The 27,560-nt window shown below is 41.8% G+C and overlaps 1 protein-coding gene across 1 annotated transcript in view; it reads right to left on the bottom strand.

The window, feature by feature from the left end:
- The window catches only part of KCNH1 (potassium voltage-gated channel subfamily H member 1), a 535,460-nt gene that overhangs the window by 442,839 nt on the left and 65,061 nt on the right, over positions 1–27,560 (bottom strand). Inside the window, exons 5-7 of the mRNA XM_073628425.1 lie at positions 25,956–26,084; positions 18,473–18,591; positions 431–823 (exon numbers count right to left, since the gene is read on the bottom strand). Of these exons, the coding sequence (XP_073484526.1) occupies positions 431–823; positions 18,473–18,591; positions 25,956–26,084 (641 nt within the window). The remainder of the gene's footprint in view (positions 1–430; positions 824–18,472; positions 18,592–25,955; positions 26,085–27,560) is intronic.

The following is a 27,560-nucleotide window of genomic DNA, read 5'->3' as shown; positions in this document are numbered from 1 at the left end:
CAGTACACTGGTCTTCCCAGTGAATTGCTGTAAATGGGGGAGGGGGGGGGGGGCGGGGTGCCAGGAAAAATCTGATCATTGGAAGAGACTAGGCTGAGTTCCCAGCACAGCCAGAAAACTGACCATGCTGTGCTCTCATGCCTAGTGTGGGCAGTTTTTGATAGGAAAGCAGAGAGACCACCAGGAACACCAGGGATTTCACACAAAGGAAGCAATACAAAGAGAACAGCATACTTTTTCATACAAGTACATGATACAGCAGCCACATATCAGGAATAGGAAATGTTGGGTTTACATATTCTTAAAGATGTTATTTTATTTAGCATTTCGGCTTTAGAATGGCAACTCCATGACAGTTTCACTTCATGATTCAGTTACTGCATCTGGAACCTGGAACATACATATTTCAAAATAACTAAACATTACTGACCTCATCCACATTTTCAAAGGCATTGATGACATCATACGGCAAACAGGACAAGAGATCGATGACAAACCACGTCTTCAAGTAGTTCATTCGTATTAACTTAGGGTCCGAAATAACTTCCCCAGCGGGCCCAACAAAGGTAGTGTGAAAATTAAGCACGATATCCACCAGAAATATGACATCCACGATGCTGTCCACCACCAGCCAGGCCACGTTGTTCTGTTTGGTTTTGAAGGAGACATTGTAAGGGACGAGGATAGCAGTGTAAAACGTTAATATCAAGATGACCCAATCCCAGGTGGTTTTAAAAACACAATAATGAAGAATGATATGAGGAGGGGTCTTCGGGGCTTCCTGTTTGTATTGTGGAAGAATCTCTGAACCGAGCTGCAGCACCTAGAAGATAAAATGGATAATGATAAAATATTGCACTGGACTTATTTTCACCAATATAATCGACTTTGTGGGCCAATCAACAAGCACCAACTCTGTCATATACTGTAAGAGGAAAGGAAGTAAAGGTTAGAAAAACAATCCTGAAGCCACATCCGTATTAAAGGGTAAATATTAAAAAAAAGGGGCCAAAAATGGACTTTAGAGGCAAGATGGACGATTGTATAATAAAATATATTTTATTGGTAACAATTAATCGCAAACAGAGCAAGTATCAAAATAATTAAAAAAACACAGACAATTAACACACAATAGACATAGGTGTATGGCGTGAACAAAATATTGACATCATATAGACAGCAGTGAGCCTCTGTGCGTCAACGCATTTCGCTGTTTTGCTTTGTCAGGACACACTCAAATAGACATCAAACATCACCGTGTAGATAAGATAACCTAATTTACAAATACTAGTGACCATATGGTGAGTAGCTCAAAAGCTGTCACTCCATGCAAAATTATTGCAATAATATCATTCATAGATGGTAGACGGTGAGAAGAGGGAAAAATGGGGGGAGGTATAAACATTGTAAATATATATATTTACCAAAAACATGGGTATGTCCTTCTCAATATGAACAACAGCCTCCCCTGCAACTAGCAGATATAAACATGGCTGCCCAAAGCCCAAAGGCCTCTCAAAACAGCCATGAATGATACGTAGTCTGGTATACCCACCAGGGAAGCATCTACCCTGGGTGTTTTGAGAGGTCTTTGGACTTTGTGCAGCCCTGTTTATATCTGCTAGTTGCAGGGGAGGCTGTTGTTCATATTGAGAAGGACATACCCATGTTTTTGGTAAATATATATACCACTGGTACTGTGAATAAAAAAACGTTTTTTGAAGGCTATGTTTATACCACCCCCCATTTTTCCTTCTTCTCACCGTCTACCAGCTATGAATGATATTATTGCAATAATTTTGCATGGAGTGACAGCTTTTGAGCTACTCACCATATGGTCACTAGTATTTGGAAATTAGGTTATCTTATCTACACGGTGATGTTTGATGTTTATTTGGGAGATTTCCATCTGCAGATATTTTTATGCTGACAAGATAGGGAGACCTGTACCTTTCAACAACCCCTGAGTGTGTCCTGACGAAGAAAAACAGTGAAACGCGTTGACGCACAGGGGCTCACTGCTGTCTATATGGTGTCAACATTTTGTTCACGCCATACACCTATGTCTATTATGTGTTAATTGTCTGTGTTTTTTAAATTATTTTGATACTTGCTCTGTTTGCGATTAATTGTTACCAATAAAATATATTTTATTATACAATCGTCCATTTTGCCTCTTAAGTCCGATCTAGGGCCATTTTTGGCCCCTTTTTTTCTAGGAAAGGAAGTAAGTCACATCCTCCTCCATACCCAGAAATACTGGACATTTTCTTTTCTCCTTGCAGCTAAAGAGGGTGGTGAGGCAGAGTAGTAAATATCAGTAAAAATGTCAGCAGTATTGTAAAGATTGCCTATAGATGCCTGAACATACCTTTCACAACCTACGGATTCATTGCATGCTGTACTTTGCAAATACCAACTTGGACAACCCCTCCAGCCTCCTGGACCTGCATTGGTCAGTGGGACCATCTGTCCCAGTTATAGACCAGTAATGAGAAGCAGGACTAGGTAGATTGAAACTGAACTTCAGGAACTGAAGTCAACATTTACACAGTAATCACCTTGGGTCACAAGGCTCCTAAGGTGCTATGGATGGTCACTTAAAGAGTAACCACACATTTTGCTAAGAAAACAATCCCCTCAATGCCCACTGCAATGAGTTTAGCAAACTTTGTAGCAGATTTCTAACTTTTGTTGCTCTGAAGGAGTAGCTGTTTGTTTCACTTTGCAGACTGATCCTGAATGGAAGGGTCTGGTTCATTGTAATCACCTGGTGCACTCTCAGTGTTCCAATGAGGAAAGCTGTGGTGTCTGCATCCCTTTTGAAATATTTAACCCTTAGAGAGCATCTCACCAAAACTGCAATTTTTGCCAATAATTTGACTTATATCTTAGTGCAGAATTCAGGGAAAATCAGTGAGCCAATCACATAAACAGGAAATTACATTTCTGGGGAGGTTCTGTACACTAACAGTAGAGAATGCTTCCACTTAAATTTACTGAAAATTGCAGCAGCTTCAGATTGAAATGGACAGGTAATAAAAAAAATTGAATTACAATATGGCCTGCATAGCAGTTGTATATGCTATATTACTTTTTTCATTTGCTTTTTTTCCCACAAAAGTGGAGTTACCCTTTAGGATACCTTAGGGATCCTTAGGCACATCCAATACGTCTTGCTGAAAGCTAACATAGTACAGATTTAATACAGAGAGCAGGCTCTATTTCTGTTACTGAAACATTCACTGAAGTTTCTTAAAAACAACGTGAAGGAAGGAAGAGGAGCCACTCCTCTGACTCATTTAGGTTTGTGTATAAAGTTTAGCTTGAGCTACAGAGCTTTCTGAACAACAGGCTTTCTTCTGTAAAGCAGGTAAGGTCACTCAGGAAAACACGCAAAAAAAAAGAACCTTGCGCTCCACCTTCTGGTGGAAAATTAAAATATAACATTTTCATATTCAACATTTCATACTTACCTTTATACAAGCAAATAGTGCTTAGTAAAGTTATTAAAGTGGTTGTAAACCCTGTACTACCACTTACCTGTACGTACCGTGAATATCTCCTAAACTTGCACCGTTTAGGACAGGGATCCTCAAACTACGGCCCTCCAGCTGTTGCGGAACTACACATCCCATGAGGCATTGTAAAACTCTGACATTCACAGACATGGCTAGGCATGATGGGAATTGTAGTTCTTGAAGAACTGGAGGGCCATAGTTTGAAGTCCCTTGGTTTAGGAGATATTCACCATATACGATTGTGCCAATGTCATCGGCGTATGCACACTTTAAAAATGTCTCGATCATGCCTTTTCTAAAGGGCCTGTCCCGTGACCAGCGGCTCGCGCGCCTCTTGTGCAGGAGTGACATCATCGTGGCCCTGGCCAATCACAGCACCAGAGCCCGCGAACCCGGAAATAGCCTCCGTGAGACATGTTGCTGGTCACAGCGGTGTACGGGGACCGCTGCAATAGCGACGATCTAAGATAAGTATCTCATAATGAGCTAGTATGCGATGCATACTAGCTCATTATGCCTTTGTCTTGCAATTTTTTTTTTTTTGGTGGGTTCACAACCACTTTAAATACAATAAAACATATAAAATCATTATATAGTCCTCTTTAAAGAGCTGTGAATGATGCCTATTTTTTATATTTTACTGAGTTAGGTAAACAGATGTAGATTAATCAAGAACATTCTAAATTCTCTCTAGAATAATCTATGCCAATTTATACTGCTCTAAAAGCCTTTCTCGCTAATGACCCCAACCTAATACTGATCTATAAGCAGACATGCACTCTTATGAGTTTGCATGGAGAACTAATATCTTGCAAACTGTAAACAGTCAATATCTCATTAATCTGAATAATGGCATAATCAATTGGATAAAGAGCTGCATTTTACATGATGTATTGAAATGTGTTCTTGTGATTTGTGCCGCACACAACACAGAGAGATCTGTTTAGTGTTTGTTGTATTCAGGGCTGCAGTTGGCCCAAGGCAAAGCTGGAATGAGATATTAGGGTGCCCAAAGCAAGAGTGGTAAAAAGCTCCCCACATCTTCCCCCTTAGGGGATAGTTAAATAGAAAGATATAAATAGATAGATAGATACAGTTGTGCTCATAAGTTTACATACCCTGGCAGACTATATGATTTCTTGGCCATTTTTCAGAGAATGTGAAGGATAACACAAAAACTTTTCTTTCACTCATGGTTAGTGTTTGGCTGAAGCAATTTATTATCAATCAACTGTGTTTACTCATAATGACAACAGAAACTACCCAAAAGACCCTGATCAAAAGTTTACATACACCAGTCTTACTACCGTGTGTTGCCCCCTTTAACATCAATGACAGCTTGAAGCCTTTGTAGCTCACACATCCCCAAAAACATCAGCGATCCACCTCCGTGTTTCACAGTAGGAATGGTGTACCTTTCATCATAGACCTTGTTGACTCCTCTCCAAATGTAGCAAAAAGCTCAATTTTAGTCTCATCACTCCAAATGACTTTGTGCCAGAAGGTTTGAGGCTTGTCTCTGTGCTGTTTGGCGTATTTTAAGTGGGATACTTTGTGGCATTTGCGTAGTAATGGCTTTCTTCTAGCGACTCGACCATGCAACCCATCTTTCTTCAAGTGTCTCCTTATCTTGAAACAGCCACACCACATGTTTTCAGAGAGTCCTATATTTCACCTGAAGTTATTTGTGGGTTTTTCTTTGCATCCCGAACAATTTTCCTGGCAGTTGTGGCTGAAATTTTATTTGGTCTACCTGACCGTGGTTTGGTTTTAACAGAACCCCTCATTTCCCACTTCTTGATTAGAGTATGAACACTGCTGATTGGCATTCTCAATTCCTTGGATATCTTTTTATATCCCTTTCCTATTTTATACAGTTCAACTACCTTTTCCTGCAGATCCTTTGACAATTCTTTTGCTTTCCCCATAAATCAGAATCCAGAAACATCAATGCAGCACTGGATGAAAGATGCAAGGGTCTGTCAGGAGTCCAGAAACACATTGACCTTTTATACACACACTAATTATAATCAAACAGATCACAGGTGAGGATGGTTACCTTTAATAGCCATTCAAACCCCTTTGTGTCAACTTGTGTGCATGTCATCAGGGCTAAAATCACCAGGGTATGTAAACTTTTGATCAGGGTCATTTGGGTAGTTTCTGTTGTCATTATGATTTAAAAAGAGTAAACACAGTTGATTGATAATAAATGGCTTCAACCAAACACTAACCATAAGTGAATGAGTTTTTGTATTATCATTCATATTCTCTGAAAAATGGCAGAAAAATCATAAATTCTGCCAGGGTATGTAAACTTATGAGCACAACGGTAGATAGATAGATAGATAGATAGATAGATAGATAGATAGATAGATAGATAGATAGATAGATAGATAGATATGACTGGCAACATTAGGACTCATGCAGAGGGATGTTGTTATCCTTTATTTGATGTGTGTTTGAAATGCACATCAAACACAGGTCAGCAAAACCCCACTGACTTCAAAAGAGTAGAATACTGTAGGATACAATATAGTTCAAAGGCTGAGTATAACTTGCTTTGCATTTTGTCGAATGCAACAAGTTCTATTGAGGTGTTTGAACTACAGGCAAAGCAGGTCAAATGCTGAGTTTGACAAGAATGCTTATCAACATGAGCCCTTAGAAATTTAGGATTAGTTACAACCAAGGACACTATCTGCATGAAGTACGAGGGGAGGCCAATAAGTTCTTACCCTCACCATGATCTAGATGTGCTAGGGATCTGCATCTGAATTTTGCAGGTTTATAGGTGGATATCTTAGTAATATGCATGCCAATTTTTGTTTTTGTAGGTCATAGTGAATTATAGTTAAAGCCAAGAGAAATAGAGTAGGTGTCATGCCTGACAAAGTTGAATACCGAGCCGTGATGTGTTCCTTGAAGATTCTCGAGACTTTAGGCTCCATGTACACTAGCAGCTCCTAAACTTGAGTTTAGGAGCTTTTGGTGTTTTTTGCCAAAGCTCCTAAACCCAACTCCATAAAAGCCTAGGGGTCCATGTACACATAGGCTTTTAGGATCGTTTAGGAGCTGCTGCAGTTAGAGGAGGTTCAACCTCCCCTAACCTCCCTCTCCTGAACGTAGAAGAATCGCATTCAGCACAGGAACATTTTGCCTGCGTTTTCGCAGCTCAAAGTAAATTAAGTATACATGAAGCCTAAAACTGATGTTATCAATGAGTAGAATCAATGGCTTTTATGAGTTAATGTTAGAAGCATGTATTGCTCCTGTTCCATGGCAGCTGCTGGTCTCATTCCAACATCCTGGCTGAGCTGCACTTTGCCATCTGACTGGCTGCCTGCAGGGTAATTAATATAGACACAGCCTCTGGGTGGAGACCAAACCTGTTTTAAGCCTGCCAAGCCCTTGGTATCATGCTTGTGGTAGTGTTTGCAACATGTGCTTCAAGCTTCCTGTTTGCCTGCCTTGTTTCTGTACATTAACCTTTGCCTTTGCCAGATTCCTACCCTGCCTTCTAGTTTGGATTCTCCTGTTATCAACCTTGGATTGAACTTGGACTAATCTCTGGCGTGACAGCTAATGGAGATGGTTGGACATGAGAAGGTTTATCACACACTGGAACAATGTGAAGAGCCTTCCGATACCCTACTATTGGTGGAAGGAGACTAGATAAAAAGGTCTTTCCAGTGATATTATATGTTAAATATTTGTATAAAACATTGTTTGAGTCCATACTGATTAACAAGCTAGGAATGAGAGGTTTTCAACTTTAAGGGGTTAGTGAGTTTTAGTTTTTAGTGGATGCAGGAGAGTTAATCCTGCACAGATACAGATAAATTTGTATTTGTTACGTTCACAAACAGCCAAATTTGAAAGGAAATTCCAATACATATAATTTAGTAGTTAGATATTATTCGTTAGTTATTATTTCGAATTTTACAGATTTTCTTTCTTTTTTTCCGATTTGTAAATTTTCTAATTTTTGACTTTCCGAATTTTCGAATTCCGAAAAAAAGGAAAATGAACAAATTTTTTGTCAGTGCACATGTCTAATGCATAGCACTAGCACAATATGCCATTGCCTTGCAGGGCATTTTCACTTAGGGGTGTACTCACTTTCGTTGCCAGCAGTTTAGACATGAATGGCTGTGCGTTGAGTTATTTTCTGGGGACAGCAAATTTACACTGTTATACAAGCTGTACACTCACTACTTTACATTGTAACAAAGTGTCATTTCTTCAGTGTTGTCACATGAAAAGGTATAATAAAACATTTACAGAAATGTGAGGGGTGTATTCACTTTTGTGACTACTGTATGTAAACCTTTAATTTTTTTACAGCTTTTCTACCATTAAATAATAATACAAAAAACACAGAGAATGTAAGACAGACAGAAGCTGTAAATTGGAAATTCTTAGAGGCCTGAACACTTGTCATCTCCCCGCACTCTTCTGCATTAATAGAATGTCTATGAGAAGACAAGGTCCATCAGATATGCCACAGGGAGGACCCTGGGAATTCACCAGATAACACATATGATGCAAAAGAAGTGACATTTCAGATGTTAAACTACGCTGGACGGGTCTTCAGTGCGAGGCCAGATCATTGCAGCTTAAAATACAAGATTTATCTTAAGGAAAAAAAGGCAATGTAAACCATCCAGAGCAGAACACCAGACAGGAGGTTAAATAGATCTGGCATCTGGGTAATAGTTTATTTCAAAGCTGTAAATTGCCAACGTTTTGGCCAATGGTAATGTGCAGATGTCATTTTCTATGGAGTTGTAGCTTTTTTGGGCTCCTACATACAGTACAACCTTCTGGGTCTAAGCAGGGGTCAACCCCCAGTATCCATAAACAGCGGTCAAAATATGTTTTAGTATTAAGTCTTTGCTGATAGGATGCTTCCAATTCAGTAGTAGAAGAACACAGCTTGATCACTGTTTTTGGATTTTTTGTATTGCCACGTGTATTTTTATTTGTAATTTCCCAATAATTTGATATATCCTTAGTCTTAATTATGTTTATCACACAATGCAACACTTTGATCTATGAATGTATGGACGAGAATTTGTATTTTCTCTTATTATTTTGATTTATAACTGTTTTGTAGCCCTAATGAAGGGGGGTTGGATGTCTTTAATGGTTCTTCTGAGACTCCTTCAACTTATGGTCCGGCACCCAATTGTGTATGTTTATTCATCGCCTACCACCCATTGAGGAAGACCTGTTTGTGTTGGGAGCTGCCTCACCGAGCCTGGGACCCTATTTGAAGACTTCCTACATTTGACAGTTTTTGAATAAAGAAAAGAATCCCACCCATTCTAAGGCTTCAAAGAGAACTAAAAAGAATAATAAACTGACGAGCGGGACAACCTTGTGGACCATACCTCTACCTTTCAACCCTTTTTCTTCTTTCTCTTTCCTTTTCTCCACCTTACGATTAAAGCTCATTATCAGAATTTATTTGACCTATATACACTCTACTTGTAAACAATATGTATAGTAGGTATAAATCATTTAAATACCTACAAAAGTAACTAAGGAAATGATATATATCTTTAATTTAGGTTTACGTGAACCCAATGTTTAATATTTGAAATTTCATGATATTTACCTATATAAACCCTACTGTAAAACAATGAGCTTACTTTATAGATCCTTGTAAACTTACTTTATGTATCTTTATAACATTGTATACTCAATAAACTTCTTTTGACAAGGAAAAAAAAAAAAAAAAAAAAAAAAGAAAAGAATCCCAGCGCCTCTCAAACATTCTTCTGTACAAACATATGAATCCATGCTTTGTTAGGTTCCTATAACGTGGAGTCTATCTATCCGGTAAGGGCACATCTTTTATACTTCACGGTGGAAGGTGCGCTTTGGGTGTCTCTGTTATCCTTCATTCCTGGAATCAGGAGGAGTGTTTGGACACTTTTCTGGATTTATTATCCAGTTTTATTCATTAGCTAGCCGCTTCAGCCCCAGAAGATTTTACCCCCTTCCTGACCAGAGCACTTTTTGCGATTTGGCACTGCGTCGCTTTAACTGACAATTGCGCGGTCGTGCAATGTTGCACCCAAAACAAAATTGACGTCCTTTTTTTCCCACAAATAGAGCTTTCTTTTGGTGGTATTTGATCACCTCTGCGTTTTTTATTTTTTGCGCTATAAACAAAAAAAAGCAACAATTTTGAAAAAAACACAATATTTTTTTACTTTTTGCTATAATAAATATCCCCAAAAATATATTTAAAAAAAAAATTTTTTTCCTCAGTTTAGGCTGATATGTATTCTTCTACATATTTTTGGTAAAAAAATTGCAATAAGCGTGTATTGATTGGTTTGAGCAAAAGTTATAGCGTCTACAAAATAGGGGATAGATTTATGGCATTTTTATTATTCATTTTTTTTTTTTTTACTAGTAATTGCGCGATCTGCAATTTTTATCGTGACTGCGACATTATGGCGGACACATCGGACAATTAAGACACATTTTTGGGACCATTGGCATTAATACAGCGATCAGTGCTATAAAAATGCATTGAATACTGTAAAAATGTCACTGGCAGTGTAGGGGTTAATACTGGAGGTGATCAAGGGGTTATGGTGTTCCCTGGTGCGTGTTCTAACTGAAGGGGGGAGGGGACTGTGTAGGGGAGATGACAGATCGCTGTTCATACTCTCTATGAACAGACGATCTGTCTCTTCTCCCTTCAGAGAAACTGTGTGTTTACACACACAGATCCCAGTTCTCTGTTTGTCAGCGGCGATCGCGGGAGCACGGCGGTGATTGTGACCGCCGGGCACCTGCATCGGCTCGGGGGGCGAACAGTGGGCGCGCCCCTAGTGGCCACAGGGCGAAGCGACATAACATAATGTTGTTTCGCCTAGCCGTGCCATTCTGCCGCAGTACAACTGCGGCGGCTGGTCGGCAAGTGGCAATCTTTTGTTGTTTTACATCTTCTGTACAAACACAACCATTCTGTTTTGGGTCTCATGCACACTGGGTGTTTACTCCCGGTGCATAAGATCCTGGCATTCTGGTGCTGGTGGAAGGCACAGGTGCACCATCCAGACCCACCACCAAGAGCCTGTAAAACTCTTTGAGAGGCTTAAAGCTGCTGTGGCTGGAAAGGGGTGGATAAAGTGGTACCAACGTTTATGGTAATCTGCAAACAGCTAGCGTTCCGAGCATTTGTCACTGGGGGAATACTGTTGCAAATGTTAGTAACGCTCAGTGCACCTTCCAGCCGCAGCAGCTTTCAGCATCTCACAAGAGTTTTACAGGGTGTCAGCGGTGGAGCTATAGGCAGGTGCAGCTAGCTACTTTGCCAGTAGGTGGCTCTGTACCAGAATAGTGACAGCACATGCTTTATTTTGTGACTACTTCGGACTGCCCACTAAATATGATTGACTGTCTAATGTAGGGGTGCGCAACCTTTTGAAAAGCGCGGGCCACTTAAGTGATTAGGTAACTGGTTGCCCACCACACCATAAATGTAAATGAGTCCTTACTGTCGTGAGCCCCCTATAATTCACAGAACAATCCTTGTGCACTTGGGTAGTAGGTATAGGAATGTAAAGTGCAGGCAACTCTTTTCAATGCCAACAGCCTGTACTACATAGGGATACCAAGAGTAAGCTGCTAGATACGATGTCCCTCTCTGCCAATGCCTCCACTGGCTTCCACTCACCCAACAAATACAATTCAAAGTACTAACAATAATTTACAAAGCCATCCATAACTCTGCCCCCAGCTACATCACTAACCTAGTCCCAAAATACCAACCAAGCCGTTCTCTTCAGTCCTCCCAAGACCTCCTGCTCTCTACCTCCCTTGTCTACTCCTCCCATGCTCGCCTCCAGGATTTCTCCAGAGCTTCTCCCATCCTTTGGAACTCCCTACCCCAATCTGTCTGACTGTCCCCTAATCTATCCATCTTTAGATGATCCCTGAAAACCCTTCTCTTTAAAGAAGCCTATCCTGCTTCTAACTAACACTGTTTTACTTCCTCCATCAGATCATCCCACACAGCTATTACCTTTTGTATCAATTGACTCTCCCTCCTAGATTGTGAGCTCAAATGAGCAGGGCCCTCTGATTCCTCTTGTATCAAATTGTAATGTAAGTGTTTTTGTTAAGGGCTGCGCAAACTGTTGGCGCTATATAAAACCTGTATAATAATAATAATAATAATAATATTACCATTGTACCTTCTTTTATTAGTATTATCATTTGTGGACATAGAATGGTGCACCTGTGATGTCTGATAGTCCTACATACTCTCCTCCCCTTTTTGGGAGGTGGAGCCTATGAGGGTGGGTACAGTTTAGCATACAATCTTGTGGGCGTGTATACATGTGTGTGGGTATATATAGGCAGTGAAGAGAGGTCAGTCATTCATTACTTTGGCTCTGAAAAAGAGGTTTCTCCCTCGAAACACGTTAGCCATATCTTACATCGCCTGGCCTTCCGGCATCACCGGTTCTTCGTAAAAGACACAAGAGAGATTACTCGCATCTGCCTATGCTGTGACATGTCTATATATCACGTCTGTTTGTGAGTACAACCTTTGCTGGGTTTTCTTTGTATAAATCTATCTTTGGTAATGCACTAGGTCGATAGGCCCTCCTTTTCTTAATATTTGTGAGCCCCCTATAAGGCTGCTTTCACACTGATGTGGTGCGGTTGTGCATCGCAGTGCACCTGTGGCTTTTCTGCAGGTTAGCTGGGCTTTGCCATAGAATTCTATTACATCTTGTGGGTGTCGTGCACTTTCAAAAAGCGCACCAAACCTGCAGTATATAATAGAAGGATATGGCTCAGTGCAGCTAACCTGCAGGAAAGCTGCAGGTGCACTGCGCTGCACCCACGGATCAGTGTGAAAGCAGCCTAATAACTCTTTTTTTAAGTGCTAATACAGTATGCCCATATTAAAAGTTCAGTGTAAGTGATGTATAATACCCTGGCCTTTTCCTCTTACAGCTTCTGCTGGCATCGCTCTCCAGGTTGCTAGAAACACCCAGGAGAAGTGCACTTGGTATCACTCTGGGACAGGAGTCAGCGTTACAGAGGAAGCATCGCTTATGTGGCTCTGCTCCCTCTGTCGTCGCCTGCCTCCTCAGCTGCCAGTGTTCTATTGATTTGTGCCCTCCATCGAAAAGTGCCCGCTCATGCACAGAATGGAAGAGCACTCCAGCTGATTTGCGATCAGCTGGAGTGACATCACCATAGCGCATGCGCACATCGTAGGAGGGTTTTTTTGACGGGAGATACCATTTTACGGGCACAATTTGTATTACAATTACAATTTGTAAACAATTATGTTTACATTTTACGGGCACAACTGAAAGCTATGCAAAGAGCGGAGGGACACCGTAGATGTCAGATTGTGCCTCGCTGTAAACCCACGGCGCAACAGCAAGGCACAATATGACAAACACGGCCAAATACGTCCCTCCGCTGTTTGCACAGCATTAAATTGTGCCCGAAAAATTGTATCTCCCGTTGAAAGAAGGCTCCAACGATGTGCGCATGCGCTATGGTGACGTCACTCCAGCTGCTCAGGAAATCAGCTGGAGCCCCGTTCCGTTCTGTGCATGCGTGGGCACATATCAACAGAACACTGGCACCATGCACTCTGATGCTTTGAGATGGTGGGTCGGCACCTCGTTGATCACAATCTGGACTTGCTTACCTGCCATCCCAGAGCATAGGCATGGGCTTCCCTGGTTTGAGGTCACTGGCCACATCAGGGAGCTCCACGGGCCACGGGTTGAGCACCCCTAGTGTAATGTCCAGTGACTCCAGAATGTACAGTATGCCCTAGTGATGTGACTGTAATGCTGTTTCCTGAACACCACCAGTAAAGTGCAGCAAAACTACTTCTTTTGTGGACATTCCATCCTTGGGGATACAAAGGTCTATGGCTGGGAATGTCATGTGGAAGTTTATGGCAAGGAGCAGGGCACAAGATGGCGGGACGTTCGCCCCTAAGTAGAGGGGAGAGTGTTCTAGTAGAGCTGGAGCAGGGGTAGGAACTTGTGCTTTTGGCACCAAATTCAGCCAACCACGAAGCCCCTCTAATGCCGCGTACACATGATCAGACATTCCGACAACAAAACCGTGGAACTTTTTCCGAAGGCTCAAACTTGTCTTGCATACACACGGTCCCACAAATGTTCTCGGAAATTCCGAACGGGAGAACGGGAGAATGAGGTACAAGACGTACGACGGACCGAGAAAAAGGAAGTTCAATAGCCAGTGCGGCTCCTTCTGCTTGATTCCGAGCATGCGTGAGCTTTTGTGCGATGGACTTGTGTACAAACGATCGGACTTTCCGACAACAAGTATAGTTGGCGGACAATTTGAGAACCTGCTCTCAAACATTTGTGGCTGGAAATTCCGACAGCAAATGTTCGATGGAGCATACACACGGTCAGACTTTCCGACAACAAGCTCACATCCAACATTTCCCGTCGGAAAATCCGATCGTGTGTACGCGGCATTACACTACTGTGCCTTCCGCCCATACTAAAATGTTGGGATCTCAAGCGCCCAGCATGCCCGAGGCCCAACAGTCCCTGCATTTTCTTACTGTAAGGAAGTTCACTATGCTACAAGCAAATGCCCAGATGTGAACTGGTCCTAAATAGACCAAGGCTCTAAGTCTAATATAATTTTCTCTTCTCTAACAATAGCAGCGAGGGTGATTAATCATAAGCGGAGTTATCTCCTACAGAAACAAGGCAATGTACTTCTCCTGTGTTAACGCACACTCCTGGGCCATATCTACAGGAACCTGTAAGATCTTCGGGACGTAGAGTCATTCATATCCCTCCTTATTTCTATCACAATGTGTGCTGAGTATGAACCGCAGCTCAGTCAGCTGTATGGGAGCTTGCTGCCTCCATGAATGCAAATGTTTTATAGTCACTACTGTCTTAAACAAGAGTGGGGTAGAATATTAAATAAGGCACCTAGCGCTGCTTTTCAGAAAAATCGTTTCAGCCGCTGCCCACATCCCCACCGTCCGCCAATATATCCATATTACCCACTTATATTTGACAGTCATATGCTTTGCATCGTTATGAATAAAGTGCATGCAGACGAGATGGATGTGTGTGAACTCAAGGAAAGTAGTGATTGATTCAGTATACAGAGCTGGTATGGTGATTGTTATTATATGAGATATTTTTATGCTGTATTTCTCAGTGTTCTATTTCTTTTTCAATATCAATTTTAATAGACCATTTTTTCTTTATTTACTGAAGTTGCTATTAAAGTAAATCTGTAAAAAAAAAAAAAAAATTTACACCAACAATTAGAGCCTATTCACACCTAAATTGAAAGTAAACTGTATCTGAGCACCACAAACTGAAAACGCTATTTAATTAATTTCTACTATTGAAAGCAAACTCCCCCATTCATCCATGTCTCCATGCTTTATTTTGTGGAGAAATCACTTTGAAAAACACCTCCTAGCATTTCTAGCCACAGCCATCTTGAGTAAGGGCAGATGACCTGATGAAGACCAGTTATAGGTGGGGGCAGTGACCTTTTTTTGTATTGTTGATATATTGGTCAGGCAACGCACTGACACATTTGCTGCCATTGTGCAATGTGCGTTCCTGTGCCTTTAAGGGGGGTTGGGCTCCCTCCAGTCATCTGCCCTTCATCTATCCATTAGAATACATGTGCTCCCACTGTGGAGACTCTTTAAAGTTAGAGTTAGAGTCTGCAGGACACAGGGTGCCTTGCCGTGGCCTGCAGCTTATGCATGTATTTGCAAATGTGTGCAACTAAACCCCTGTTTTTAACACATACTGTTAGACAGGTTAATTCGGTTGGTCGCAGGATGGTTGGTAAGTTGAGCTTGGAAATTCTTTGGTTTTATTTGACAGATGATTCATGCAGCCTTTACTTCCTGTAATCCATCTGACTTTAGCTTAGGATTGCAGGCAGGAGGGTGTGTAAGGGGGGCTTGTGATTGGCTGACTGTTGACGCCAAATTTCCAAGCTCCCGCCCCAATTCCTCTTGGATAGGACAGGGGACCGACGTGCTGGTAGTTGTTAGCCTTCGCCAAAATGTGCCCAAGGCCAGAGGCCTTACCATGACATTGCCGGCCATTAGCCTTTATATTCACAAGAAATTAATGTCCACCCAAAAGGTATAGTTTCTGCACTTTACTGTTAATTATCAAAGATGGCAGTGACAAATCACATCACACAGATACTATCTGGAGTCAATTTGCCAATCATCTATAGTGGATAGAGCATAGCAATCAATATGTGAAAGTCGCACATTGCACATCACTGATAAGCCATCTCACTTTGGTGTCTCTCTCTCAATCCCCAAGGTCATTAGTACTCACTCAGAGGGCTCTGACTTGCCCATTAGACTTCATGCATCCAGCTCATGATTTTTTTGCATGTGGTTCCGGAGACAGGACTGCGGCAGCTGTTCCACTAGTTTCTGTACATTTCTCCTAGGACCTCTAGGTGGATTAGCACTCATGACAGAGAATAGCCTGGCCTAAAAGGCCCACTCCCAGTCCACTTAGACCGTGTTTCGTGTGCCAGGACTAGTACAGCTGGCTTTTCTGGGTGTAGCCCATCGCTCCCAACTGTCCCTGATTTTGAGGGACTGTCCCTCATTTGGAACAAAGTCCCTCTGTCCCTCTTTTGTTCCTCATTTTCGCCTGATCTATATAGTTGTAAATAAATGCACTATTTATCTTTCAAAAAATGTTTTCCAGTACTAAACCTTTCATGCAAATTCTAAATTGCTGCAGTTGTAAATTTCAAAAGCCAATATAAAGGAATAGTAGTGGTAGAAAAAAAGCACTTGTGGGTTTAACTAGTCATTTTTTTTGTATAATTCTCCCTTAGAGTGGTGTGGCAGGGGATGTGTCCTAAACCTACATACTTTTGCTAATAGGTGTCCCTCATTTCCATCTCAAAACGTTGGGAGGTATGGCATAACCCAATCTCACCCTGACCTTCTGCCATGACCAGAGCCTTTGCAGTAGTGACTACATTTGCTGTTTGGTGTTTGGCTCCTATGCCCCAACTCACAAGGCTCCTCCTCTCCTGGCATATATTTTAGCGCTAACTCCATACCTCCCAACTTTTTTGAGATGGGAACGAAGGACATGTATTAGCAACATATGTAGGCATAGGACACACACCCTGCCACGCCCCCCTTAAAAGAATATTATACTAAAACAATGATTAGTTAAACCCACAAGTTTTTTTTTTACCATTACTATTCCTTTATATTGGCTTTTGAAATTTATAAATGCAGCAATTTAGAAATCAGATGAAAGGTTTAGAAATGGGAAACACTTTTTGAAAGATAAAAAGTGCATTTTATATACAACTATATAGATCAGACCAAAATGAGGGACAAATGAGGAGGGAAGAGGGACAGAGGGACTTTGTTTCAAATCAGGGACAGTTGGGAGCTATGCTATCTCCAGCCATACCATCACTACAAGAAGGCTTTGTCTAAAAGGGGACCCAACACCCACTTACATATTTCCCTATTATACATTATTTTGGGACAGAGTCATCTAGTGGCAGACTAGCTAACTGAAACTGCAGTAGAAAGACCCTCCTCCCGAAGAAATTAAAAAAAATGCCCATGGGATGTATAACATCATTTTGACTTAGGCCAGAAACCAGGAAGCAATTGAAGAAATGCAAAAAAAAAAAAAAAGTGAAAACAAGTACATATAATATACCTTCCTATCTATTTAATAATGCTAGCAGCATAAGGTTCAGAAATAGGTAATGCTGATTAAGAGCGTTTAGTTCCACTTTAAGCATTCCATTGTGGTGCAATTTTGCAAATGTGGTAATACAGTGGGGCAAAAAAGTATTTAGTCAGCCACCAATTGTGCAAGTTCTCCCACTTAAAAAGATGAGAGAGGCCTGTAATTGTCATCATAGGTATACCAACTATGAGAGACAAAATGTGGAAACAAATCCAGACAATCAAAATCCAGACAATCACATTGTCTGATTTTTGAAAGAATGTATTTGCAAATTATGGTGGAAAATAAGTATTTGGTCAATATCAAAGGTTGATCTCAATACTTTGTTATATATCCTTTGTTGGCAATGACAGAGGTCAAACGTTTTCTGTAAGTCTTCATAAGGTTGTCACACACTGTTGCTGGTATGTTGGCCCATTCCTCCATGCAGATCTCCTCTAGAACAGTGATGTTTTGGGGCTGTCGCTGGGCAACACGGACTTTCAACTCCCTCCAAAGGTTTTCTATGGGGTTGAGATCTGGAGACTGGCTAGGCTAGGCCACATTGGTGGCTGACTAAATAAAAAGATGCCAAACTGTCCAGCCTTGTACCAGAAGGAAAGCGCCCCCATCAATACAGTAAACCATTGTGCCCAGGGCAGCCGCCCCTCCCGCCCACCCCTTGTCCTGGCCCTGTGCGATAATGCAAGTCACAGGGGAAACCTGTAGAAGCATCACTTTCTAGATAGTCTGGCTACATAAAAGGGACCTTTCCGCTTTTTCCCTTAGCATAAGGGCTTGTTCACCCACACACACGTCTGCATTTTTCTGCACTGCTCCACAACTCTCGATGTCTCCCTGCATTGTTATGGAATGGAATGGAATTTCACTTTGTGACACTCGTATAAAAAAAAAGGGGGGGGGGGTCCCTGGTCTGTTCCATAAAGTGCACAGATGTGAACGTGACCCATAGGAAACCATGTTATATGGACTGTAGTGTGTTTCTGCAAGACTGAAAACGCACTAAAAATATGCATAGGTGTGAACCAGGCCTTATAGTAAATGCATTGCACTACAGTCTAGGGGGTGCAGTATAGGGGAGGTCCTGGTGCAAGGACTGGACTTGGCCCACAACATGTCTATATTGAAAGAAAAGAGCAGTGTACAATATTAGCTGTGCATTACCTCAGCAAGCCTGGAGTGTTTGTGTACATTCTCTCCTTTATGGACGGTGGGAGCGAGCTGTTGTAAGACCCCTCTGCTGCTTGTCAGAGCTCTTGTTAAACGTGCTAGTTTCCCCCAGCCTAAGGAAAAACAATATATATTTTTATATAACATAGACATTATACAAAGTTTATAGTCACTTGTATCTTACATATATCAAAAAAATGTGAATGTCATTTACATGTGTTATTCTATATACATAGGGAAAAATCCACAGCTCTGCCTTACTAAATGACAAGATCTGGAAAATTCTTCTAAACAGGTGGGGGCGGCCATACACTGATCGGAGTTTGGCCGGTCCCTGTTGAACCAGATGAATTCAGATCAGTGTATGGCAAGCTTAAAGTTAAAGTAGAACTATAGGCAAAACTTTTTTTTTTTTCATTTTAGATAGAGCAAGGGAGGGTTATGACCCCTGTCTGATTTTTTTTTTGGCCATCTGTGTCCCATTGCAGAGATTACCTCTCACTTCCTGTCCCATATCCAAACAGGAAGTGTGAGGAAATCTCTGCAATTTAAGGGGATTCCTTGGGGACTCTCAGGTCACCAGAACTAGTTTCCCATTGGAAGAATTTTCCTCTATTACTTTTCTGGGAACAACCCAAAATTTAGGATTTTCATTTACTTTCACTTTCAATGAAAATGGTAAACAGGACAAATGGAGAGGGCGGGTCTCTCTAACGGGGGGGGACGGGGGGGGGGGCACAGACAGGAATAAAAACTGACAGGTGTTGTAATCTCTCCCCACTCTATCCAAAATGGAAAAAAAGTTTTGCCTTTAGTTGTACTATAAGGCAGTTATTAGACCCCCCAAAAAAACATTCATTATACTGCAGCACTTATAATAAAGTGTATATATATTTTTTTATATATAATTATATACATAAAGTGCTTGAAGAAAATGCATAAAATTGTATACAATATAGTGCATGAAAAAATATTTTAGCATGCATGAAGAACATTCATAAAGCTATAAACGCAAAGTGCATCCAAATATCGAGCGAACCAGAACACATAAACTTGAAAAAGCACCACTTACTGTAAGTAAAAAAAAAATCGAAAAGTGCCTTATGTTAATTAAATATACCAACAGTCCAATAAATGTCTGAAATGATATCCACTGAAGGATTCCAACAGCAGTGCTTCTCAGTGCAGCAGTAAAGTACGTGGTGCGTCCACTTATGCAAATCCTCCACCACTATGGCAAAGGATATTAGCTTAATAAAACTTTCCAGCCTTACAGAGCCTCCACAGTCTCCTCTTTAATATGGGTAGCATGCAGTGAAAAAGGCATCCCGTATGGCTGGGGGCCGAGTCCTCTCTCACAGCAGCATCTCAGCAAAGTCTAGGCTTGCAGCCGGAGGTCAGGAACAGGAAGTGACATCTTAAATGTCATTAAGATGTCACTTCCTGTTGCTGACCTCTGGCTGCAAACCTAGGTTTTGCTGAGATGCTGCTGTGTCTGCGAGAGAGAACTCTGCCACTGGCCATACAGGATAAGTCGCGCTGAAAGTGCGGGAAACCACACCGCGTGAATCTTGTCGCCTGAAAGAAGCTCCTGATCCTTACTGCGTTTTTTGGTGCCACTAAAATTAATGGCATCTGAAATTCGCATTGTGCAATTTGTCATTTTAGCAAAACATTTTTTACATACACATCTGGGCCATTCTGCCCGCGATTCAAAACGCCCAGATGTGAACGCAGCTTTACTTGCCAGATCAATAGATGAAAATAGAGGGAAGAAAGGCTAAAAAAGAAAACAGATGCAGCCATCACATCTAATGATTGGTAAGCTGCTATATACTACATTTTATGTTTTGGGTTTAATACCGCAATAACTATGTGAAACTATTTTATGCATTTTTATCCTTCTCAGCAAATAATATTTGGATGAAGTAAGGTTTGGGTTGAAGGAAAACGAAAAGTAGCTGTGAAAAAAAAGGCAGAGAGGGTTTAAATGACATTCCTACACTTTAATTTGTCATGGTCCCTGCAATGAGGGTAGCGGCAGGGATGTGTCCTTTGCTTATGTATGCTGCTCTAAAAAAAGTCCCTCTTCTCCATCTCAGTATGTTGGGAGTTGTAGAACTGGGCAAGACAAGATGCATTGGGGTTGATTAACTAACTCTGCAAGTGCAGTTGCTCCAGAGCTTAGAAAAAGAGATGAAGCTTCATTTTGCAAAGAATACCCAATCACACGCAAGGAAAAGAAAAAACTGCATTTTTGCTTGCACATGATTGGATAAAATCAGCAAATCTTCCCCTCATTTACTAAGCTCATGCCCTTGCAAAGTGCAACGTTACTTGCAAAGTGCACAGTCTATTCAACTTTAGTAAATCAACACCATTGGATATTTGGACCTCCCTTTGAATTATATAATAGGAGATGTATCTCAGAATTGAACACTTTATATTGACCAACAGAGGATACCATTAAGTCTCTGTAACAAACTGCTGTCTAATTAACTCCATTAGAAGAAGTACACCTTATCTAAAGGTAAGAAACACTGCTTTCTGCAAACAAAATCATAGAACATTATGAGTGAAACCATTACTGCCAGGACTGAATCTCATTAATGGAAGAGATAAAATGTCACAAATGGTTTTTTATCAGCAGCACAGGTCACAATAGCAGGAGCCTTGTAGACAGACCCTCTGAATAAAAAGGTGTTGTGTTTGCTTTTTGGAGCTCTGTAAGGCAGGACTCCGCAGGGGTGTCCAACTCAGATGGAACAACAGACCAAATTAAGAGGACTAATGCCCCGTACACACGGTCGGACTTTGTTCGGACATTCCGACAACAAAATCCTAGGATTTTTTCCGACGGATGTTGGCTCAAACTTGTCTTGCATACACACGGTCACACAAAGTTGTCGGAAAATCCGATCGTTCTAAACGCGGTGACGTAAAACACGTACGTCGGGACTATAAACGGGGCAGTGGCCAATAGCTTTCATCTCTTTATTTATTCTGAGCATGCGTGGCACTTTGTCCGTCGGATTTGTGTACACACGATCGGAATTTCCGACAACGGATTTTGTTGTCGGAAAATTTTATCTCCTGCTCTCCAACTTTGTGTGTCGGAAAATCCGATGGAAAATGTCCGATGGAGCCCACACACGGTCGGAATTTCCGACAACACGCTCCGATCGGACATTTTCCATCTGAAAATCCGACCGTGTGTACGGGGCATAAATCTTTCAGGGGACCACATTATGGGGTTGATTTACTAAAGGCAAATAGACTGTGCACTTTGCAGTTGCTCCAGAGCTTAGTAAATGAGGTGAAGCTTAACTTTGCAAAGAATACCCAATCATGTGCAAGGAAAATAAAAAATCATCATTTTTGCTTGCACATGATTGGATGATGGAAGTCAGCAGAGCTTCTGCATACAGTATTTACTAAGTTCTGGACAAACTGCACTTGCAGAGTACACAATTTATTTTGTCTTTGGTAAATCAACCCCGATGTCTACTGAGGGACGTTTCTGGGTTGATGTACTAAAATTGGAGAGTTGCTTTTACAAAAAAAAACCTGGAAGCTGATTGGTTTCTATGCAGAGCTGCATCAGATTTTGTACTCTCCAGTTTTAGTAAATTATCCCCATTATGTCTAATGAAGGACGTAATTACTTAAGTCCAGAAAAAGATTAAGGCACTTCGGATATTCACTCTATAGTAATAACCATAGGCGTCGCCAGGGGGTGGCTGTCGAGGCTGGAGCCCCGAATCTGGAGCCCATAGCCCTGAGTTTCTTGCCGCAGGGTCGCGGCTGCGGCGGGCGGGCTGCATTTTAGGTGGAGAGAGACAAGTGGGCAGACGAGCAGAGATGACATCTCCCTCACAGCCGGGCCACTTCAATGTGGGAGCGATGTGCAGCGGGGAGCAGAGAGATGACATCATCTCTCACTGCCCGCCCCACATCTCCGCTCTCCTGCCCATACTAAATGGACCAGTGCTGCCAGCCTGCCACCAATGTAGCGACAATGCACATTTGGTGGCATTGGCTGGCATGGCTAGTGACAACCCACATCTAGTGGTAGGTGACGTGACAAGTGACAATCTGCAAATGGTGGCAGGTGACGTGGCAAGTGACAATCCACATCAGGTGGCAGGTGATGTGGCAAGTGACAATCTGCAAACGGTGGCAAGTGATGTGGCACGTGACAATCCACATCTGGTGGCAGGCGACATGGCAAGGGACAATCCACATCTAGTGGCAGGCCACTGCCACCAATGATGGGGCACTATTCCTCACACTAATACTAATGATGGGGCAGTATTCCCCCCACTGATACCGATTATTGGGCACTATTCCTCCCACTAATACCAATAATGGGGCACTATTCCTCATACTAATACCAATGATGGGGCACTATTCCTCACACTAATACTAATGATGGGGCAGTATTCCCCCCACTGATACCGATTATTGGGCACTATTCCTCCCACTAATACCAATAATGGGGCACTATTCCTCATACTAATACCAATGATGGGTCACTATTCCTCACACTAATACAGGGGCACTATTCCTCACACTAATACCAATGATAGAGCACTATTCCACCAACTAATGCCAATGATGGGGCACTATTCCTCCCATTAACAACAATGATGGGGCACTATTCCCCCCCACTGATACCAATGATGAGGAACTATTCCTCACACTAATACCAATGAGGGGCATTATTCCTCCCACTGATACCAATGAGGGGGTACTATTCTTCAATCTACTGACTACAGTCACTAATACCAATGATGGGGCACTATTCCTCCCACTAACACCAATGATGGAGCACTATTCCACCAACTAATACCAATAATGGGGCACTGTTGCTCCCACTAACAACAATGATGGGGCACTATTCATCCCACTAATACCAGTGATGGGGCACTATTCCTCCCACTAATACCAGTGATGGGGCACTATTCCTCCCACTAATACCAATGATGGGGCACTATTCCTCCCACTAATACCAGTGATGGGGCACTATTCTATCTTATACTGACTACAGGCACTATGCAATATTTTTTCTCACTGATGCTGGGGCATTTTCTACTCCCATTGGCCACTCTGACCCCCCTAAATTCTGATGGACAGTAATCTGGCTCTTTGTTTAGAAAGTTTGGAGACCCCTGTCCTAGAACAAAGCCAGTAGTTTATTTCCCTTCCACTCACATCTATTCTAAAGCTGGCCATGCACTTTGATTTTTTAATGGTTAGTGGGGTCCAAGTGGTATTCGCTTTCTACTGTAGTGAGAAGAAAATTCAAAGAACCAGGATGGAATTTTCTTTTTAGATCGAACAGAATCCTAATTGGTTTATGTTTAGGAAAAGTCGTACACATTGTAATGAAACCTGCTTAATGTCTGGGATTCCATTCAAGCAGCACGTCTGGACAGATTTTAAAGGCTGTTGAATGAAATTAGTTGAGGTGATGGTGACAACAAAGAATGTTCTGGTGAAGGATTTTTCCACAAAGGTTTGAAAGAAATGTAACCGTGTATTAGTGCTTTAGTGAGCACCTCTCTGTATGACTCTTTTAAAATCAAAGACAAATGTGTATGGTTCCAAGCAGTGGCGGCCCGTCCATACGAGGCGCTCGGTCGCCACCCACCTATCTATGCATCCGGCCCCCTAATCTAGATGCAGGGCACCGGATGCATGGATTCCAATGGGGGGGTTGTTTTTTTTAAGCACATGATTAGAGCCAGAGGCTCTAATAGGCTTCAAAATAGGGTGGGCTCGGGGCGCAGAGTACTGCACTCCGAGCACACCCAGTTGTGTGACACTAGCTAATGAAAATTCTCCTCCCGGCCAATCAGGAAGCGGGTCTGAGACCTGTTTCCCGATTGGCTCAAAGGGGAAGCTATGCTGGCTGCTTGGAGGAGGAGGGAGGAGACGCACAGGAAGCTAGACGGCTGCCCATCCATCGCCAGGAGGGAAGCCCGAGGAGAAGCTACGCTGCCCGCCGAGAGGAGGAGACGCGAGGAGAGGAGACACAGGGGAAGCCGGTCGCCCGGAGGGAAGCCCAGGGTAAGTGTTGTGGCCGGGTGGCCAACCAACCGGGTGGGGGGGGGGTCGGGTGACCTGACCGGGGGGGGTGGTGGCTTTGTGTGCACTGTTTGCCGCCCCCCCCCCCAAAAAAATACCACTGGCCGCCATTGGTTCCAAGCACCTTGGTGTAAAGCACCATTTAACATGTTGGTGTTACAAAAATAGATTAAAGTGGTTGTAAACCCTTACATATATTTATTGACTAGCCTCAGGGGTGACACACACAGATAAAACAAATCCTTCTATGCAAGTTGTACCTATTTACCTGCAGCTGTCTTTCCTCTACAGCCATTCAAAGGCTATTTCTCAGCTCCACAAAGCAGGGGGTGTGGATCTGACATCACACACTGAACAGCATAAAGCAGGGAGCTGAGTGTAATCTGAGATCTGAGTGAAGGAAACTGACACACACCCCTCTACACAGTCTCATAAGGAAACATACACAGCTGAAGCTGTCTATCGCCTGTTGTGTGCTGGATGAGGGGGCGGGTGGTCCCCAGGATTACGTGGTGTCAGAATAGCAGAGGGAAGATGGAGCAGACAGAAATCATACCAGGTGCTTTGGATTGAGACAAGTACATGCTATAGAAAGATATGCTTTGTTCATTTTTCACTCCAGAGGTTTATAATCACTTTATTATTTCAAAAACTGATCAAACAATTAGAGCACCCAAATAAAGACCACTTATTGGTTTAGATCTACTTTACCAAGATCTAACACAGGGACCGGGATCACACAGGCAAACCAGGATAAAAAATTGTGATGCGTATTTACCACAGTAAGTGCAATCTGTTCCTTGCTTTCTCTGTAATCTGTATGTGTTGCATGGCTGCCAAAAGTTTGCTAGTGACATCTTTAAGCATGAGCAGAAAAATGTTTAGATCTTTACAAAGCCTTTAGATGGTGGATAAATGATAAGTAATTTTGTGTGTATGTTTTTTTTTTTTTTTACTTAACACACAAAATGTATAATGCGTCTTTCATTGATTTTTTTTTTTTCGCAAGCTGCAGTGTCATTTGACCTCTGACCTTCACACTGAATAACCTTCAATCAGTATCTTGTCATGTTGCTGCCTTTACAACAAAACGCTGAGTGGTAAAATATGTAGATAGAAATCAAGAGAAAACCTCTTTATTGCTCTTTATTTGCATAAATTGATTATCTCAGTGAGAGGCAGGGGGCAGCACAAGCTGACGACAGCAGTGATGTGATGTGAGCCCGAAATAGTTCCTCTATGCCAAAAAATGTAAAATGTGACAGCAAAGATCTACGGGCTTATGTAATTCTAAATCATCATTTCTGGAGCGCTGCTGAAAGATGAGCCCCCGTAAGTCCCTTCCACACGTCTACATACGTAAAGATATAAGATGAGTAATACGAACCCTTCGTTGAATCATCTTCGATTGGTTGCTTAAAGGCTGTGATGTCACTAAAAGTGCAAAGAAACAATACCACTTTGTCCTGTTCATTCCGGATGGGAGCGATCTTCACAAAGAACCACACGGGCGTCCCTGAAACAGGAAAGTGAATGTTATAAACGTTGGACTGAGCTGCCTGCTGAGAGTTAGGATTGTTTTTTCTAATCATTAGTGGATCAGCTCAACCTTTGTTTTTGACTGCAGTGACTAGAAAATTCGAATGAGCAGGATGGAAATTTTTTCTCGAGTGAACGAAATTCTAAAGCTCCGTACAAACGATCGGATTTTCCGACGTGAAATGTTGGATGTCAGGCTGTTGGCGGAATATCTGACCGTGTGTACGCTCCATCGGACAATTGTTGTCGGACTTTCCACCAGCAAATGTTGGATGGCATGTCTTCAAATTTTCCGCCAACAAATGTCTGTTGTCGGATTTTCCGATCGTGTGTACACAAAAGTCCAAAGTACAAACACGCATGCTCGGAAACAGAAGCGGTCGGTCTTGTAAACTAGCGTTCATAATGGAGAATTAACATTCGTGACGTGGCAAATTATGAAATCTCCAAATGCAGCGCACAATTCTCTTCTTCTTTAATGGGATAATAATGAAGATGCTTTGCTGGTGATACTGATGGATTTATTGCAAACAAATTTTCAAAGGCTTTTTTTTTCTAGTGATATAAAGAATAATATTATTATGTTTTTTTTTTAATTTTTATTTGGGCAAGTTACCACAACACCATTATCCTGTAGTTTTTAAGATCAAAGATTCAACTATGTTGGTGTCCCTTGTTAATTTTACATTGTATTTTTTAAAACATAACTGCCTACTCCCAAACTGTCATTTGAAGTAGAACACATAGCCAAGTATTATTCTCCACAATTTTTTTATTGTGCATTAAAAAAATAAAAATAAAAAATTAGACATGCTATCTGCCTATATAACTTAACCGAAAAGTGCATTCTATGCATCCAAAAATATAGAAAATATACCAAAAATCATTATTCAACCGAAAAAATAATGTCAAAGCAATAACTCCAAGGCCAATAATAAATAACACGTTATCTCCTCCAATTCCGCAACATGTCTGGTTGACGAACGGCCGTTCAGAAACGAACTGAAAAGCACGAAATGAAAAGCGCTTAATGAAAAAAACGCGAAAAGAAAAGCGCGGATCAACGCTCACCAAACTTCTACTAACACCAGATTAGCAGAAGGAGCCCAAAGGGTGGCGCTAAAGAGCTGAAAAACCACATAGTACATCTAGTACGTTCGTAATTGTTGGCCAACATTTGTGTGACCGTGTGTATGCAAGACAAGTTTGAGCCAACGCCCTTCCGCGGTTTTGTTGTCGGAAAGTCCAATCGTGTGTACGTGGCTTAACAGTGAAAAAGCAGAAAAAAAGGACACACTAGCGCCTTACTTTGTAAGTAGTGAAGTAATAAAATAGATGTATGCTTACAGACAGCTGCATATCACAAGCCCAACAGAATATTCAACAATCAATGCTGTCAGATCTGCTGCACATTTGGCAGTCTCAGGAAGTTGCCACCCAGGCCTGTACAGCT

The sequence above is a fragment of the Aquarana catesbeiana genome, linkage group LG04 (genome assembly GCF_042186555.1).
Source record: "Aquarana catesbeiana isolate 2022-GZ linkage group LG04, ASM4218655v1, whole genome shotgun sequence".
Taxonomy (NCBI): domain Eukaryota; kingdom Metazoa; phylum Chordata; class Amphibia; order Anura; family Ranidae; genus Aquarana; species Aquarana catesbeiana.
Note: the sequence above shows the minus strand (reverse complement) of the source record. Positions and strands in the feature narration are given on the sequence as shown.